Source organism: Anomaloglossus baeobatrachus, chromosome 6 (assembly GCF_048569485.1).
Source record: "Anomaloglossus baeobatrachus isolate aAnoBae1 chromosome 6, aAnoBae1.hap1, whole genome shotgun sequence".
In the NCBI taxonomy this organism is placed as follows: Eukaryota; Metazoa; Chordata; class Amphibia; order Anura; family Aromobatidae; genus Anomaloglossus; species Anomaloglossus baeobatrachus.
The window spans coordinates 559,981,991-560,001,378 of NC_134358.1; the positions used below are offsets into that span (position 1 = coordinate 559,981,991).

At 45.3% G+C, this 19,388-nt stretch overlaps 1 protein-coding gene across 2 annotated transcripts in view; it reads right to left on the reverse strand.

The window, feature by feature from the left end:
• The window catches only part of DGKB (diacylglycerol kinase beta), a 705,227-nt gene that overhangs the window by 492,855 nt on the left and 192,984 nt on the right, over positions 1-19,388 (reverse strand). For both annotated transcript variants that reach the window (XM_075315722.1, XM_075315723.1), the window contains exons 9-10: positions 16,442-16,561; positions 355-472 (exon numbers count right to left, since the gene is read on the reverse strand). In XM_075315722.1, the coding sequence (XP_075171837.1) occupies positions 355-472; positions 16,442-16,561 (238 nt within the window). The remainder of the gene's footprint in view (positions 1-354; positions 473-16,441; positions 16,562-19,388) is intronic.

A 19,388-nucleotide genomic window follows, 5' to 3' on the forward strand; every position in this document is an offset into this window, starting at 1 on the left:
ACAGGTATGTAAAATAAAGTCTGGAGGAAAAAACTTACCCTACTGATTGAGAAAGTTGAGATGGAATGAAAATTGGATCCAACAAGTGAGTATTTTATTGTTAAAAAAGTTACTTTAAAGGTAAAAAAAAAACCCCAATAACATGAAATAGGAGGTAATGCATTCATGCAACGCGTTTCAGTGTTCATCAGGCATGGGCCAAATTTTGTCTTTTTCTTTCCAGCCCATTTCTACACAGGTATAGTTCATTTATTTATGACTTTATTTCAATGGCTTCCTAACATGAGCTAAATTTCCCATTAGACGTTTCTGCCCTGGCCGACTACACACAGTACGTAAGTATTAGGTACTTACATGAGCAGCATAACCCTTGTTTCCCGAGTCCAATCAGCATGTTCAGGCAGAGGTTGCAGTAGGCCGGTTTATTGAAGTGCTTCAGTCTCCAAACATGCTGCCCATCGTCCTTCACGTTCTGCAGGGAACATCGGTAAAACATGACAGTAAATGCTTGAGAGAGGAATTGTAGATGTACATGGGAAAAGTAATAGGTACAGAGCACAACTGGACCTGGAGATATCAAGAATTGGGGCACACCTGCAGGGGGCGCAAGAGCAACAGGCCGCCCCGACTCACTGGTTTGGGAAAAATAAGGAAGATTACTCTCTGGCTTCATATCAGTGGCAAAAAGATCCCAATGTTTAACTTCCTTCACCATTCAGCAATTTTCCGTTTTTGTTTTTTCCTTCCCTTCTTCCAATAGAAATAACTTTGTTATTTCGCCCCCAATATAGCCGTGCATTGGCTTTTTTGTTTTCCATCACGACTTGTGCTTTTGAAAGAAACCATATATAGTGTACTGGAAAACGGTAAAAAAAAACCTCCAGTGAGTGAAATTGCAACAAAAAAGAAAAGTGCAATTCTAAAATTGTTTTGTTTTTTTTTAATTTTTTTATTTACCATGTTCACTATATGGAAACTGACCAGGTATTATGATTCCACAAGTCAGTATGAATTCACAGATACCGGTACCAAACATGCATAGTTTGTTTGTTTGTTTGTTTGTTTTTTCACTTAATTGGTGAAAAAAAAATCAGAAACTTGTAAAAAAAAAAGAAATAAAGGCACTTTTGTCACCATTTTACAACATTCTCATTTTTGGGGATCTAAGGGCGGCTTTGCACACTACGACATCTCAGGTGCGATGTCGGTGGGGTCAAATTGAAAGTGATGCACATCCGGCATCGCAGGCGACATCGTAGTGTGTAAAGGCTCGATGATACGATTTACGAGCGCAAAATCGTCGTAATCGTATCATCGCTGCAGCCTCCGACATTTCCATAATGCCGGTGCAGCGACAGGTGCGATGTTGTTCCTCGCTCCTGCGGCAGCACACATCGCTGTGTATGAAGCCGCAGGAGCGAGAAACATCTCCTACCGGCGTCACTGCGGCTTCCGTAGGATATGCGGAAGGAAGGAGGTGGGCGGGATGTTTACATCCTGCTCACCTCTGCCCCTCTGCCGATATTGGCCGCCTGCCGTGTGATGTCGCTATGACGCCGCACGACCCGCCCCCTTAGGAAGGAGGCGGGTCGCCGGCCAGAGCGACGGTCGCAGGGCAGGTGAGTGCATGTGAAGCTGGCGTAGCGATCATGTTCGCTACGTCAGGTATCACACAATGTCGTACTTGCGACGGGGGCGGGGACTTTCGCGTGCGACATCGCAGCATCGGCTTGCGATGTCGCAGCGTGCAAAGCCCGCCTTAGTCCGTGTGATGGCTTATTGAGCTGATGTTTTTACTGATACCATTTTTGGGTAGATGCAACGCTTTCATCGCCTCTTGTTGTATTTTATTGCAATGTTGTGATTGTGGCCCAAAAAAATTAATTCTGGCGTTTGGGGTTTTTTTCCCTTACACTTATTGATTTTTTTTATATTTTGATAGATCGGGCAAATCTGAACATGGCAATACCAAATATGTGTATTTTTTTAATTATTGGTTTATTTGCAATTGGGCAAAAGGGGGGTGATTTCCTTTTTTGTGGTTTTTTTATTTTTTTCATATTTTTTTCCAATGTTTATTGTTTTTACTAATACGCTTAGGTGACTTGAAGCTGTGATCTTCCAATTGCTTGTGAGGTACAGAGCATAGAATCAGCACTCATCAGATCATCATCAGTGTCAGCATCAGCGTCAGCATCAGTGTCGACGTCAGCATCAACATCAGCATCAGCGTCAGCATCAGTGTCAGTGTCAGCATCAACATCAGCATCAGTGTCAGCATCAGCATCAGTGTCAGTGTCAGTGTCAGTGTCAGTGTTCGCATCAGAGTCAGCGTCAATGTCAGTGTTAGCATCAGCTTCAGCGTCAGTGTCAGCATCAGCATCAGCATCAGCATCAGTGCCAGCATCAGCGTCAGCATCAGCATCAGCATCAGCATCAGCATCAGTGCCAGCATCAGCGTCAGCATCAGCATCAACATCAGCATCAGTGTCAGCATCAGCATCAGCATCAGTGCCAGCGTCAGCGTCAGCATCAGCATCAACATCAGCATCAGTGTCAGCATCACCATAAGCATCAGCATCAGTGTCAGCATCACCATCAGCATCAGCGTCAGTGTCAGCATCAGCATCAGCGTCAGTGTCAGCATCAGCATCAGCATCAGTGTCAGTGTTACCATCAGCGTCAGCATCAGCGTCAGCATCAGCGTTAGTGTTAGCATCAGAGTCAGCATCAGCGTCAGTGTCAGCATCAGCGTCAGCATCAGTGTCAGTGTTACCATCAGCATCAGCATCAGCGTCAGCATCAGCGTTAGTGTTAGCATCAGAGTCAGCATCAGCGTCAGTGTCAGCATCAGCGTCAGCATCAGTGTCAGTGTTACCATCAGCATCAGCATCAGCGTCAGCATCAGCGTCAGTGTCAGTGTTAGCATCAGAGTCAGCATCAGCGTCAGTGTCAGTGTTAGCATCAGTGTCTGTCAGCGTCAGCATCAGCGTCAGCATCAGTGTCAGTGTTAGCATCAGTGTCAGTGTCAGCATCAGCATCAGCGTCAGCATCAGCGTCAGCATCAGTGTCAGTGTTAGCATCAGTGTCAGTGTCAGTGTTAGCATCAGCATCAGCTTCAGTGTCAGTGTCAGTATCAGTATCAGTGTCAGCATCAGCATCAGTGCCAGCATCAGTGTCAGCATCAGTGTCAGCATCAGCATCAGCTTCAGTGTCAGTATCAGTGTCAGCATCAGCATCAGCTTCAGTGTCAGTATCAGTGTCAGCAACAGCATTTGTGTCAGCATCAGCATCCGCATCAGTATGAGCATCAGCATCAACGGCAGCATCAGCGTCAGCATCAGCGTCAGTATGAGCATCAGCATCAACGTGAGTGTCAGCATTAACATCAGCATCAGCACCAGTGTCAATGTGAGCATCAGTGTCAGCATTAACATCAGCATCAGCACCAGTGTCAATGTGAGCATCAGTGTCAGCGTCAGCATCAGCATCAGCATCAGCATTAGCATTGATCAGATCAGATCAGTGGACATGTGCAGGGAAAGATGCAGGCTCATCCAGTGAGTCCGCATCAAAGGCAGGGACAATACTTTAGATGTATTAGTACGTCCAAGGTGGTGAAAGAGTTAAGACTGAACTGGTGTAAGAAAGTTTAGAAGTTCTTAAGAACTTTTTGACTTTTAGACAGTTACCTAGTCTTCCATTGATGATCTGTATGGAGTCTTTTTTGCGCGTCAGGCTCTAACTTTCATGGATCCCATTTTTTGGAACATACGATATTTTGATGTGTTTTAATTGCATTTTGTTGAAGAGTTGCAGTGATTAAAATAAGATAGATTTTTGATTGTGATTCATCAAATCAATTTCACCGGCATTCTGGAATAAATTGTAAAGTCACCAAATTTTCAAATTTTTGAGCAACTTCCAGATACATAAAAGTTTGGCAACTTTTGGCATTTTCATGAAAGTTCCATGAGCTCCACCAATATGGGGTCATGCTGAAGTGGACCGGGGGTGATGACATCACCGCGCATCTAATTCATGAGGAATGAGTGGCATTCCTTACACCAGAAATGTTCCTGTAGTTGGGGTCTGGAGCAGGAATGGTGACGAGGCGCCCAGAGGCACACGACACTCATCAGACATTCCTTAGTATGCCTCTTAATGAATGAACATCTGACCTCAACCGGCCCCCTCATCAGCACCAGCAAGGAAATCGCTGATCGCCAGTCTTGATGAATCAGGGTCAAAAGGGGGCTTTACACGCTGTGATATCGTTAATGATTTATAGTCGGGGTCACGTCGTTAGTGACGCACATCCGGGGTCATTAACGATATCGCAGCGTGTGACACTTTTATGCGACCTAAAATTATCGCAAAAGCGGCCAAAATAGTTTGCCGCGGAGAGGTCGTCCTAAAAAAAAAAATCGTTCTCTTCAAATTAACGATGTTGTTCCTCGTTCCTGCGGCAGCACACATCGCTGTGTGTGACACCGCAGGAGCGAGGAACGTCTCCTTACCTGCCTCCACCGGCAATGCGGAAGGAAGAGGTCGGCGGGATGTTTACGTCCCGCTCATCTCCGCCCCTCCGCTTCTATTGGCCGCCTGCCGTGTGACGTTGCTGTGACGCCGCACGACCCGCCCCCTTAGAAAGGAGGAGGATCGCCGGCCAGAGCGACGTCGCCGGACAGGTAACTCCGCATGACGGGGGTGCGCGATTTTGTGCGCGACGGGCAGCGATTTGCCCGTGTCACACAAACGATGGGGGCGGATTCGCACGCTAGCAATATCGGTACTGATATCGCAGCGTGTAAAGCCCGCTTTAGCAGTTTTTCTTTGCAGTATTTACCATATGGGTTTTGTTTTTTTTTCTAAATGCGGTGGTGATACTAAATATTCTTTATTTATTGATTTATTTATTTTTTAATTTTGGAATTTTCAGATTAGGAAAAGGGGGTGATTGAACAATATGATTTTATTTTTATTTTTTTAATCATTTTTTTTGCTATTTTTAATTTATGTTTTAGTCCTGTAAGAAGAATTGTGATTGTTGGGTGACTTCTACTTCATCATTACAGTTCATAGCAAAAACCACAATCTTACTTCATGGGAGTACAAAGATGGCAGCGAAGAGTCACTGGGCGTCGATGGGCACCAGAACAGACTTTCCACTGGTGCCGCATCACTTAAATTGCACTATCGGAGAGTGACAATGGCATTTAAGTGCTTGAACAGCAGCGATCAGACCTAGCTCAGATCACTGCTGCTCGCTGTAGAGCACAACCCACTGATCCACTGCTTCACGAAGCTGCTGTGCTCCACATCCCTTTTATGATTTTGGTAAGGGTCAGCTGATGGTCTGATCTGGTGGATTTTACCATTCTGATCTTTGTAGACTTTAAGGATAAGCCATCTGTCACATCTGTCACTGCCTTCTCCCTGTTTTTGGAGATTAGTGGCAGCTTTAGAACCAAAGGCCCTTATTTCTATCTAGGATGCTGCATTTAAATTTGGTTTTGTTTCTTTCGGTGCAGAAATAGTTAATGCCAGTTTTTCTGCTAGCAGATCTCCTGCAGTTAAGGTCAGCTGCACCTTCTCTGTAGTCACACACCCTTGTATTTAAATAGCCATGGCTCCCACCAAGCTTTGCTGACTATACAAAGCCTTTTGTGTGCTGACCCCCTTTGGTGAAGGAGCTGCTGAGGATTTGTCCTGAAGTTGGATCTGCTCATTTTTTGGTTGTATTCCACTGTTTGTCGCACCTACCCTCTTGTTGTATTAGTGCAGCGGTGGGTCTAGAGAGCCGTACCATCCCACTCCTCAGCTAGGACTATAGTATGGATTTTTTAGGGCTTCAGATATTCCTGCTCGGCGACAGGTGAGAAACCTGTATAGGGTCTGGCGAAGAGTGCAGGGTACAGCTTAAGGTGAAGGCAGAAGGTGTCCATCTACTCTCTCACTAGCACCAGGGCCCACCATTGTTCTTGTGTTCCTGTTATTTCCCCTTGTTTGTGGTGTTATTGTTGAGTGTTTTTTGGTTGCGCCTCAGACATTTGTTGGTCTGAACATGCTCATTACGAACGTAGCGTGACACCAGCGTCAGACGAGCTACCGGAGAAACCTCCAGTAATACCAGGACTGGCTGCGGTTACCTGCATTTAACTCCGGAGCTCTCACCTGAGCTCCGGAGTGCAGCCTGGACTGAACTTAGGGTTTGCAGGACTGACCCACGAGCGCCAACTGATTCCTCGGCGAATGCGGTTCAGTTCATGACAGCCGTTGACAGGCCGAGCTGAAATCTGGATCTCTCACCTGAGCTCTCACCTAAGCTCCGTAGGGCAGCCCGGCCTGTCTACGGCTGTCATAAACTGAACCGCAACCGCCAGGGAATTGGTCCTGCAAAACTTGAGTTCAGTCCAGGCTGCACTCCGTAGCTCAGGTGAGAGCTCCGGAGTTCCATACAGGTAACCACAGCTAGGCCTGGTATTATTGGAGGTTTTTCCAGTACCCAGTCCGACGCTGCGTGACACCATCATTATTTTAGTAATTGCTTTGAAGGACAAATTCATGAACCAGACCTAAGCAACATTACATCCAAAATTGGCAATTTTGGGAGTGATAAATGTCTTTTATTTTCAGGTTCCAAAAGTTGGTGTTTTGGAATACTCTTGACATTAAAAGGTTTTTTTAGCTATATACCAGCCACAGGTTAGCCGTGGATTCCCACCCCGTGACTTGGCGATTGCCCAAGGTGTCTCAAGGCAGATGACTCTGGGACAATATGGGTAATGGCTTACAAATATGTCTACTCTAAACTTTCCATACATATTTTAAGGATAAAAAAAAGTCAAAAAATTGTTGCAACATTGAAGCAAAACACAACAAAAATCTGCAATTGACTTCACAACCGCTTGGTGGCCCCCTACAGATACATATAGCATAAACGTCTTTTGACAGAGTATCGCAAAATCATGAATTTTTTCCAACGCTCATCAAATTTTATGATGTATCAAGCCAAGAGTAAAGCAACTGATACAGCTACCATAACTGTTTTCCTATGGGTCATGATAGCCATTATAGGGTACCCCTTCTCCTAATTCTACTGAGGGGAAATGGCCAGAGGGTCAGGGTATTGGAGGAGGAAGACTATTTCATATCTACAGAGTAATGGTAGTGTCCTTTGCCCTTAAGGAAAACAATTACGTATACATGACTTCTAGACTTCTCTTGAGCTGCACCTATGCTCCGGAGTTGTCTTCCGCATTTTAATAGATCATTTCATTTTCGTCTCCATTTTTTCTTTAAGGGTTTATAGTGTTTCAGTTCCAGAAAAGTTATTTGTATCCACATTTCGTTTTTATATTTAACTCTCTGACGCCTTTATGTAACATTTATAAAGAGGAGTATATTTAGCCGTTCATCTGAGGTGAAGAAGAGCTTCATTGAGACAAATTTGCCCAAATTTATAAGCCATTAACGCCAGTTCCGACCAATTTATTTTTATACGAATCCTTTTAGCTGCTGAAAGTCACTGAAGCTGCGCAATTTTTTTTTTGTAATCAGACTCTTGGGTGGAATAAAAATGTTTTAGGCACCTGACCTTTGTTATATTCTTAACGACAGGAGAAACGGCAATTGGGCGAGACAACAAAAAAGAAAGGTAGACAGTGAAATATGAGAAGAGGCAAAAGGAAGGCAAGAAAGACAGCAGGAATGAAGGGAGGGCAGCAAATAGACGGGTGAAAACAGGATATTAGGGGAGACAGTAACAATATAGGAGCTAACACATGCAAGAAAGACAGCAGAAAGGCAGGAGGGACAGCAAATGGGCAGGAGAAACAACAGAAAAGCAGGAGAGACAGTAACAATACAGGAGCTAACAGATAGGAAAGAGGGACAGCAGAAAGGCAGGAGGGACCGCAAATGGAGAGGAGAAGCAACAGAAAAGCAGGAGAGACAGTAACAATACAGGAGTTAACAGATAGGAAAGAGGGACAGCAGAAAGGCAGGAGGGACCGCAAATGGAGAGGAGAAGCAACAGAAAAGCAGGAGAGACAGTAACAATACAGGAGCTAACAGATAGGCAAGAGGGACAGCAGAAAGGCAGGAGGGACCGCAAATGGAGAGGAGAAGCAACAGAAAAGCAGGAGAGACAGTAACAATACAATACAGGAGTTAACAGATAGGAAAGAGGGACAGCAGAAAGGCAGGAGGGACCGCAAATGGAGAGGAGAAGCAACAGAAATGCAGGAGAGACAGTAACAATACAGGAGTTAACAGATAGGAAAGAGGGACAGCAGAAAGGCAGGAGGGACCGCAAATGGAGAGGAGAAGCAACAGAAAAGCAGGAGAGACAGTAACAATACAGGAGTTAACAGATAGGAAAGAGGGACAGCAGAAAGGCAGGAGGGGCCGCAAATGGAGAGGAGAAGCAACAGAGACAGAAAATGGGCAGGAGAGACAACAGAAAAGCAGGGGAGACAGTAAGAATAGAGGCGCTAACAGATAGGCAAGAAGGACAGCAGAAAGGCAGGAGGACAGCAAATGGTTAGGAGGACAGCAGAAAGGTAGGAGGGACAGCAAATGGGCAGGAGAGACAACAGAAAAGCAGGAAAGACAGTAACAATACAGGAGCTAACAGATAGGCAAGAAGGACAGCAGAAAGGCGGGAGAGACAGAAAATGGAGAGGAGAAGCAACAGAAAAGCAGGGGAGACAGTAACAATACAGGAGATAACAGATAGGCAAGAAGGACAGCAGAAAGGTAGGAGGGACAGCAAATGGGCAGGAGAGACAACAGAAAAGCAGGAAAGACAGTAACAATACAGGAGCTAACAGATAGGCAAGAGGGACAGCAGAAAGCTAGGAGGGACAGCAAATGGGCAGGAGAGACAACAGAAAAGCAGGAGAGACAGTAACAATACAGGAGTTAACAAATAGGCAAGAAGGACAGCAGAAAGGCGGGAGAGACAGAAAATGGAGAGGAGAAGCAACAGAAAAGCAGGGTAGACAGTAACAATACAGGAGCTAACAGATAGGCAAGAGGGACAGCAGAAAGCTAGGAGGGACAGCAAATGGGCAGGAGAAGCAACAGAAAAGCAGGAGAGACAGTAACAATACAGGAGTTAACAAATAGGCAAAAGGGACAGTAGAAAGGCGGGAGAGACAGAAAATGGGCAGGAGAGACAACAGAAAAGCAGGAGAGACAGTAACAATACAGGCGCTAACAGATAGGCAAGAAGGACAGCAGAAAGGCAGGAGGACAGCAAATGGTTAGGAGAGACAACAAAAAAGCAGGGGAGACTAACAATATAGGAGCTAACAGATACAGTAAACAAGAAGGACAGCAGAAAGACAGAGGGGATGACAAATGGGTAGGAGAGACAACAGAAAAGAAAGGTAGACCGTGAAATATCAAAAGAGGCAAAAGGAAGGCCAAAAAGACAGCAGGAATGAAGGGAGGGCAGCAAATGGACAAGGGTGAAAACAGAATAGCAGGGGAGACAGTAACAATATAGGAGCTAACACGGGCAAAAAAGACAGCAGAAAGGCAGGAGGGACCGCAAATGGAGAGGAGAAGCAACAGAAAAGCAGGGGAGACTGTAACAATACAGGAGCTAACAGATTGCCAAAAAGGACAGCAGAAAGGTAGGAGGGACAGCAAATGGGCAGGAGAGACAACAGAAAATCAGGAGAGACCATAACAATACAGGAGCTAACAGATAGGCAAGAGGGACAGCAGAAAGGCAGGAGAGACAGCAAATGGACAGGAGAGAACAGAAAAGCAGGAGAGACAGTAACAATACAGGAGTTAACAGATAGGCAAGAAGGACAGCAGAAAGGTAGAAGGGACAGCAAATGGGTAGGAGAGAACAGTAAAGCAGAGAAGACTAACAATACAGGAGCTAACAGGCAAGAAGGACAGCAGAAAGGTAGGAGGGACAGCAAATGGGCAGGAGAGAACAGTAAAGCAGGAGAGACAGTAACAATACAGGAGTTATGAGATAGGCAAGAAGGACAGCAGAAAGGTAGAAGGGACAGCAAATGGGTAGGAGAGAACAGTAAAGCAGAGTAGACTAACAATACAGGAGTTATGAGATAGGCAAGAAGGACAGCAGAAAGGTAGGAGAGACAGCAAATGAACAGGAGAGAACAGAAAACCAGGAAAGACAGTAACAATACAGGAGCTAACAGATGTCGCGCCCAGGAGCAGCTGGGCTACTCGGATCCGGACGGTCCGTGGCTCAAGGGGTTCCAGATCCAGAGGCACCGTCGACCAGTTTTAAATGAAAAATAAAATTAAAAATGAATTCCGACTATGCCACTCGCGGTTTGCGGCCAAGGTGTGGTAGGGCCGCCACTGCGGGTTCCCACTGGGGATGATGGATGGGGGCAGCGTGGATGATGGACCCTCTGCGAGCAGGGCTTTTTCCCCAGGGGTAGGTGAAGGGTTAACGTGGAGGTGCAGCGCAATGAAGCAGTCCAGACAGAGAGTGCAGTTTGATAGTCTTTACTTACTGGATTCATGCCCTGGGGACGTGCGGGATTCCAGGTGCACCCGAGTCCTCTATAGCTGTGCCAGCCAACCTGATACCACTCTCCTCCTGTGCACTCTGGTGTATGTGGGGTCCTCCCTGGCGTGGAGCACTTGGAGGTCTTCCTGGTGTCTGGGTCCTGCCGCAGGCAGCTTGGACTATTTAAGGGAATATGTCCCGGTCCCCTCTTTGCTGCTGATGCCTCAGACATTAGTGGTGGCAGATGAGTCCTGGAAACCCACCCGCCTGGCAGCGTTAACAGATGGCTTGAAGTCCCGGTCTGTTCTGGGATCTGCACCCCGTGCGTGCAAAGTCCTGTGAGCCCTGGATGTCCACCCCACAGGATCCCTCTGTACTTGGAGCTTGCTCTCTCGCTCTGCAGCTACTTTCATCCTCTGAGTGGCTGTTCTTTCTACTCAGGTCTTTTCTACTTCAATGTGTCTCAAGATTCCTTAGTCTGTCTTGACACCTGTCCTTTTATTACCACACACTTCTCTGCTCAACAACTTCCTCTTTCACTTCCTTTCTCCGACTGACTAGCCACACTTCCAGGTCACTCGCTCCTCCCCCAGGTCTGGTCCCTCCCTTCAAAGTTGGCTGCCTGTTAGCTCACAGTGCCCAGCCCTGTCACTTGGCTCTAAGGGAAGGGGGTCTCCCGCCCCGTTTGTGAGTGTAAGTATTCTGGTGTGCTAGTGTGTTTACTGACTGGCACAGTCATGTAGGACCCGAGCTGTTACCTTGTTGTTACCTTGTTTTCGTGATACCTGGTTACCGCAGGGGCATCACATAAGGGAGGTACTACCAATGTGCAGGAGCTAACAGATAGGCAAGAAGGACAGCAAATGGGCAGGAGAGAACAGAAAAGCAGGGGAGACAGTAATAATACAGGAGCTAACAGATATGCAAGACGTTCAGCAGAAAGGCAGGGGGGACAGTAAATGGACAGGAGAGACAACAAAAGCAGGGGAGACAGTAACAATACAGGGGCTAACAAATGAGGAAGAAGGACAGCAGAAAGGCAGGAGGGACAGCAAATGGAGAGGAGAGAACAGAAAAGCAGGGGAGACTGTAACCATACAGGAGCTAACAATTAGGCAAGAATGACAGCAGAAAGGCAGGAGGGACAGCAAATGGGCAGGAGAGAACAGTAAAGCAGAGAGTAATACCAATACAGGAGCTAACAGATAGGCATGAAGGACAGCAGAAAGGCAGTAGAGACAGCAAATGGATAGGAGAGAACAGAAAAGCAGGGGAGACAGTAACAATATAGGAGCTAACAGATCGGTAAGAAGGACAGCAATAAGGTAGGAGGGACAGCAAATGGGCAGGAGAGAACAAAAGAGCAGGGGAGACAGTAAAAATACAGGAGGTAACACATAGACAAGAAGGACAGTAGAAAAGTAGGAGGCACAGTAAAGGGGCAGGATAGACAGCCAAAAGCAGGGGAGACAATAACAATACAGGAACTAGCAGATTGTCAAGGACTCCAGAAAGACAGGGGAGGACATAGCTAAAGGGCAGCAGAGACAACAGAAAAGCAACGGAGACCATAATAATACAGGGCAGGCAAAAAAGAGCAAGAAAAACAGCAGAAATGTAGGAGAGATAGCAAATGGGCAGGAGAGACAAAAGTATTAGGGGAGACAATAAAAAGACGGGAGGCACCAGAAAGAAGACAATAAAGGCAGCAGAAAGGCAGGAGAGACAGCAAATAGACAGGGGTGACAACAGAATAGCATGGGAGATTGTAAAATGGCAGGAGGTAACAGGTATGCAAGAAGGGTATTGAAAAAACAGGGGGACAGCAAATGGGCAGGAGAGACAACTGATTAGTGGGGCTGACTATAATAAACAGATATGCAAGAAGGATAGCAGAAAGGCAGGAGAATAAGGGTGGCTTTACATGCTACGATATCAGTACCGATATCGCTAGCATGCGACTCGCCCCCATTGTTTGTGCGACACGGGCATATCGCTGCCCGTCGCGCACAAAATTGCGCACCTGCGTCACACATACTTACCTGCATAGCAACGTCGCTGTGACCGGCGTACCGCCTCCTTTCTAAGAGGGCGGTCCGTTTGGCGTCACAGCGACGTCACTAAGCGGCCGCCCAATGAAAGCGGAGGGGCGGAGATGAGCGGGACGAACTTCCCGCCCATCTCCTTCCTTCCGCATTGTGGCCGGCGGCAGGTAAGGAGACGTTCCTCGTTCCTACGGGGGTCACACACAGCGATGTGCACTGCCGCAGGAACGAGGAACAACAACGGCAAAGCGATAGTATCGATAATTGGGAGCGGACCCCCATGTCAACGAGGAGCGATTTTGGACGTTTTTGCAACGTTCCAAAATCGCTCCTTGGAGTCACACACAACGAGATCGCTACAGCGGCCGGATGTGCGTCACAAAATCTGTGACCCCAACGAGATCGCTGTAGCACAATCGTAGCGTGTAAAGCCCCCTTTAGCAAAAAGCCGGGAACAAAATTAGGAGAAACAGTAAAAAGTGAAGGTCAGCAATAAAGAACCAAGGGAAACTTACTTATTTCTTTTTCTTTCTTTTCATCTCATTCCCATTTTACAGTATTCCCTAATTTGTTTCTCACTCTTCAATTCACATCAATCATCTCTTGACCTACAGTATTTATTACTCTCATATTTCTTGCTCTTTTTTGCCTCTAATGTTTCTTTTTCTCTTTTTACTGTTTTTCTTCTTATATTGTTTCCTCTTGATTTATTTTTTACTTTCTGTATGTCTATCTTTCCTTTTATTTAACTATCCCTCTATCCCTCTATCTATCCCTCTATCTATCCCTCTATCTATCCCTCTATCTATCCCTCTATCTATCTCTCTATCTCTCTATCTATCTCTCTATCCATCTATCTATCTAATTATCTATCTATTCTTTTTCTATCTATCTATTATCTATCTATTCTCTTTCTATCTCTTATCTATCTGTCCATCCCTCTATCTATCCCTCTATCCCTCTATTTATCCCTCTATCTATCCCTCTATCTATCCCTCTATCTATCCCTCTATCTATCCCTCTATCTATCTCTCTATCTATCCCTCTATCTATCCCTCTATCTATCCCTCTATCTATCCCTCTATCCCTCTATTTATCCCTCTATTTATCCCTCTATTTATCCCTCTATCTATCTATCTATTTATCCCTCTATCTATCTATCCCTCTATCTATCCCTCTATCTATCCCTCTATCTATCCCTCTATCTATCCCTCTATCTATCCCTCTATTTATCCCTCTATCTATCCCTCTATCTATCTATCTATCTATCTATCTATCCCTCTATCCCTCTATCCATCTATCTATCCCTTTATCCATCTATCTATCTATCTATTTATCCCTCTATCTATCCCTCTATCTATCCCTCTATCTATCTATCCCTCTATCTATCTATCCCTCTATCTATCCCTCTATCTATCCCTCTATCTATCCCTCTATCTATCCCTCTATTTATCCCTCTATCTATCCCTCTATCTATCCCTCTATCTATCTATCTATCTATCTATCTATCTATCTATCTATCCCTCTATCCCTCTATCCATCTATCTATCCCTCTATCCCTCTATCTATCTATCTATCCCTCTATCTATCTATCTATCCCTCTATCTATCTATCTATCCCTCTATCTATCTATCTATCCCTCTATCTATCTATCTATCTATCTATCTATCTATCTATCTATCTATCTATCTATCTATCTATCTATCTATCCCTCTATCTATCCCTCTATCTATCCCTCTATCTATCCCTCTATCTATCTATCTTTCTATCTATCCCTCTATCTATCTATCTATCCCTCTATCCCTCTATCCATCTATCTATCCCTTTATCCATCTATCTATCTATCTATCTATCTATCTATCTATCCCTTTATCCATCTATCCCTCTATCTATCTATCTATCTATCTATCTATCTATCCCTCTATCTATCCCTTTATCCATCTATCTATCCATCTATCTATCGCTCCCATACACATCAGTTACCAGTGTATTCTATAATCTGTGAGCGCCATCTAGTGGACATAAAGTAAACTGCTTTTCATTTAGACAATTTTTAGAACCTTTTTTTCTTTGATGAAATGTACATTATCCACATGTACAATATATCATACACGCTTATCTCTACCTGTCTTTATTCCAGATGCACAAATTAGAGTATACATATTTATATATTAGAGGAGACGTTCACATTTCTGTAACCATTTAGCTATTACTGTTCTGACATGAATATATGGCTTTTCGTGTTGCTTCTACCAGATGAAGCTGAATGAGTGTTATGGACCATGACGTTATCACCAGTTCTTAGTGCAGGAGGGTCCATGGCTCCTCTGGTGATTGTAGGGGTCCAGCCACCATTTATACAAACTATAGACATGTCCCCAATAATGTAACACAACAGATCATTAATAACTAAATTGTCCCACGAGAAATTTAGTAACTCCTGGTGGTTAAAGATTGCTTGTAATATGCCTGCAATTGGGGGAAGGTGCATTCTACTGAAGTGTTGGTGCACTGTGTTAGAGCCTGTAATGTGGGCGCCTCCACCACCTAATATAAATATTATCTCATATTTGGACCATATGTCTATACTAATATGATAATATTACATTATATTTTCATATATTTCCAGGGTACAGTACAGTTTTCAGGGGATGATCTTTCTCATTTAACTCCTGACTACCCAACCCCATGATGAATAAGAATCCAGAATCCAGGGAAACAATCCTGGATTTATGGCAATGGCGCACAACTGATGGAGCAAGTACCCAGGGTGCCGGCTGCAATACCCAGGGTGCCGGCTGCAATACCCAGGGTTCTGGCTGCAATGCCCAGGGAGCTAGCTGCAATACCCAGGGTTCCGGCTGCAATGCCCAGGGTGCCGGCTGCAATATCCAGGGAGCTGGCTGCAATACCCAGGGTTTCGGGTGTAATACCCAGGGTGACGGCTGCAATATCCAGGGTTCTGGCTGCAATGCTCAGGGAGCTAGCTGTAATACCCAGGGTTCCGGCTGCAATGCCCAGGGTGCCGGCTGTAATACCCAGGGTGCCGGCTGTAATACCCAGGGTGACGGCTGCAATGCCCAGGGTGCCAGCTGCAATAGCCAGGGTGCCAGCTGCAATACCCAGAGTGCCAGCTGCAATACACAGGCTGCCGGCTGCAATACCAAGGGTGCCTTCCAGGTGAGGGTGAGTTGAACACCACGGAGTGCACCAACATAGGGGTTACAGAGAAGTTTTTGCTTTTTAATCTGTACGATGAAGGGGCTGAGACCCTGATTCCAGTGATGTGTTTCTTACCAGGATTCCTACTCTAGTTTCAATATAATCACTGTTTTATCAACAGATTATCACTAAAGGATTAGTTGCCTTCTGTCATGTAGTCCTCCTGTTCAATGTAGCCCCACCCTCATCACTGATCGGCAGCTTTCTGCCTATGCACAGTGCACACAGGAAACTGCTAATCAGTGGCGTGAGCAGGGTTATACAGAACTCAGCATTCAGAGAACTGCTAGACCTGCATCAGAGAAAAAAGGGATTTTATCAAAAATACAACAAGCAGCTCAGTAAGTGACACATCGCTGGATTCAGGCTCTCAGCCTCTACCTCATGCTGCTCTCAGATTACGTAGCAAAAACCTTGTGAAAGATTCTTTTTAATAATGACGTCAGATGCAATTTACACAGCTGCAATGATGCCCATTAGGGGGCCATCACTACAAGGCAGAGCAGAGCTGAGCTATAAACTGTGGTGACCCCTCCATGATTGGGCTCCTCACTGTCAGCGAGCAGGATATATGATGCTACGTTATATAAGGTTATTATTATTAGCATCATGCTGCCGTTTATACAATAAATCAATTAGAGCAACAACAAAAAGAACTTACATTTTCCAACCCGAGTAAAACAAGGAGGGGGATGGTGGTCATTCCCCCCTGGATCCACTCATCCAGCGACACCGTCCCATCGTGGTCATAGTCAATCTCTTGCATCATTTCATGGAGAATCTGTAGTCAGAAGTGGAGGGCGTCACACAGGGTCAGATAAGGTTTGTATTATTATTACAACAAGGAGTATTACCTGGACCTTATCCTAGTCTGCTGGGCTAAAGGAGGTGAAGATGCTCCATGGTAAATCTACAATGTCCACCAAAATTCTGAAAGCCACCACTAGAGGGAGCTAAAGAGTGCACTATATAATATTTATGAATTGATTACAATAATAAATATATAAGTATTAAGCCTCTCAGCTCCACCTAATGGTGGCTACAGGCAGATATAATATGTTTTAGGCTCATAAGCTCCCCCTAGTGGTGGCTGCAGGCAGATACAATATGTATGAGGTTCCTCAGCTCCCTCTAGTGGTGGCTCAAGGCAGATACAATATGTATGAGGTTCCTCAGCTCCCTCTTGTTGTGGTAGCAGGCAGATACAATATGTATGAGGTTCCTCAGCTCCCCCTAGTGGTGGTTGCAGGCAGATACAATATGTATGAGGTTCCTCAGCTCCCTCTAGTGGTCGTTGCAGGCAGATACAATATATATGAGGTTCCTCAGCTCCCTCTAGTGGTGGGTGCAGGCAGATACAATATATATGAGGTTCTTCAGCTCCCTCTAGTGGTGGTTGCAGGCAGATATAATATGTATGAGGTTCATCAGCTCCCTCTACTTGTGGTTGCAGGCAGATACAATATGTATGAGGTTCCTCAGCTCCCTCTAGTGGTGGGTACAGGCAGATATAATATGTATGAGGTTCCTCAGCTCCCTCTAGTGGTGGTTGCAGGCAGATACAATATGTATGAGGTTCCTCAGCTCCCTCTAGTGGTGGTTGCAGGCAGATACAATATGTATGAGGTTCCTCAGCTCCCTCTAGTGGTGGCTGCAGGCAGATACAATATGTATTAGGCTCCTCAGATGCCCCCAGTGTTGGCAGGAAGATATAATGTATATGAGGTTCCTCAGCTCCCTCTAGTGGTGGTTGCAGGCAGATACAATATGTATAAGGTTCCTCAGCTCCCTCTTGTGGTGGTAGCAGGCAGATACAATATATATGAGGTTCCTCAGCTCCCTCTAGTGGTGGGTGCAGGCAGATATAATATGTATGAGGTTCCTCAGCTCCCTCTAGTGGTGGTTGCAGGCAGATACAATATGTATGAGGTTCCTCAGCTCCCTCTAGTGGTGGCTGCAGGCAGATACAATATGTATTAGGCTCCTCAGATCCCCCTAGTGGTGGTTGCAGGCAGATATAATATGTATTAGGCTCCTCAGAGCCCCCTAGTGGTGGTTGCAGGCAGATATAATATGTATTAGGCTCCTCAGATGCCCCTAGTGGTGGCTACAGACAGCTACAATATGTCTTAGTTTCTTCAGCTGCCCCCCAGTGTTGGCTACAGGCAGATATAATGTATATGAGGTTCCTCAGCTCCCTCTAGTAGTGGTTGCAGGCAGATACAATATGTATAAGGTTCCTCAGCTCCCTCTTGTGGTGGTAGCAGGCAGATAAACTATGCATTAGGCTCCTTAAATTCCTCAATGGTAGTTGCAGGTAGATACAATATGCATTAGGTTCTTCAGCTCCCTCTAGTTGTGGTTGCAGGCAGAAATAATATGTATGAGGTTCTTCAGGTGCATCTAATGGTGGTTGCAGGCAGATACAATACAATATGATGAGGTTCCTCAGCTTGCCCTAGTGCTGGTTGCAGGCAGATATAATATGTATGAGGTTCTTCCGCTCTCTCTAATGGTGGTTGCAGGCAGATACAATACAATATGCTGAGGTTCCTCAGCTTGCCCTAGTGCTGGCTGCAGGCAGATACAATACAATATGCTGAGGTTCCTCAGCTCCCTCTAGTGCTGGCTGCAGGCAGATATAATATGTATGAGGTTCTTCAGCTCCCTCTAATGGTGGTTGCAGGCAGATATAATATGTATGAGGTTCTTCAGATCCCTCTAATGGTGGTTTGCAGGCAGATACAATACAATATGCTGAGGTTCCTCAGCTTGCCCTAGTGCTGGCTGCAGGCAGATATAATATGTATGAGGTTCTTCAGCTCCCTCTAATGGAGGTTGCAGGCAGATACAATACAATATGCTGAGGTTCCTCAGCTCCCTCTAGTGGTGGCTGCAGGTAGATATAATATGTATTAGGCTCCTCAGCTCCCCCTAGTGCTTGCTGCAGGCAGATAGAATTTGAATTACTATCCTGAACCCTCAGTCTTGGCTGAAGGCAAAGAGAATTAGCTTTTTTTGTGCTTATCTTTACCTAGTGCTGGCGGGAGGGACATACAACTAGTGGGCAGATAAAATTTGCAGTAGGGTCCTCAACTGCATGGAATAGTTTCCTAGGTTCCCTTGTTGCTGCATACAGACATAATTAACATTATACTTTCCCCAGTGGTGTCTGTGGGCAGAAATAATCGCCACTATTCTCCCAGCTTGCCCTAGTGGTGGCTGTAGGCAGATATGTTTTGCATTAGGCTCTTTAGCTCCCTCTAGTGGTGGATTTAGGCAGAGAGATAATACATTACACTCCTGAGCGCTCCCTACATTTCTACAGTTTTACATGTAATAAACTAGACTCTCCTTTGTCCGGGGTTGAAAAAACAAGTGTACAGCATTGTCAGCTCTGCTACATTAGATACACTCATCCCAGGTACATGTATATAATTATATATCACCAGCTCCACTGACAAATAGCTGTTGCAGTGCTCAGCATAAATGAGTACACCCCTTTTGAAAAGTAAAAGTTTAATAAGAGCTTAATCAATATCTCACTGAATAAAAGAACAATTTCCAAAATTTTGACAAGTCTTCTGAGTTTCACAGAACATTTTTAA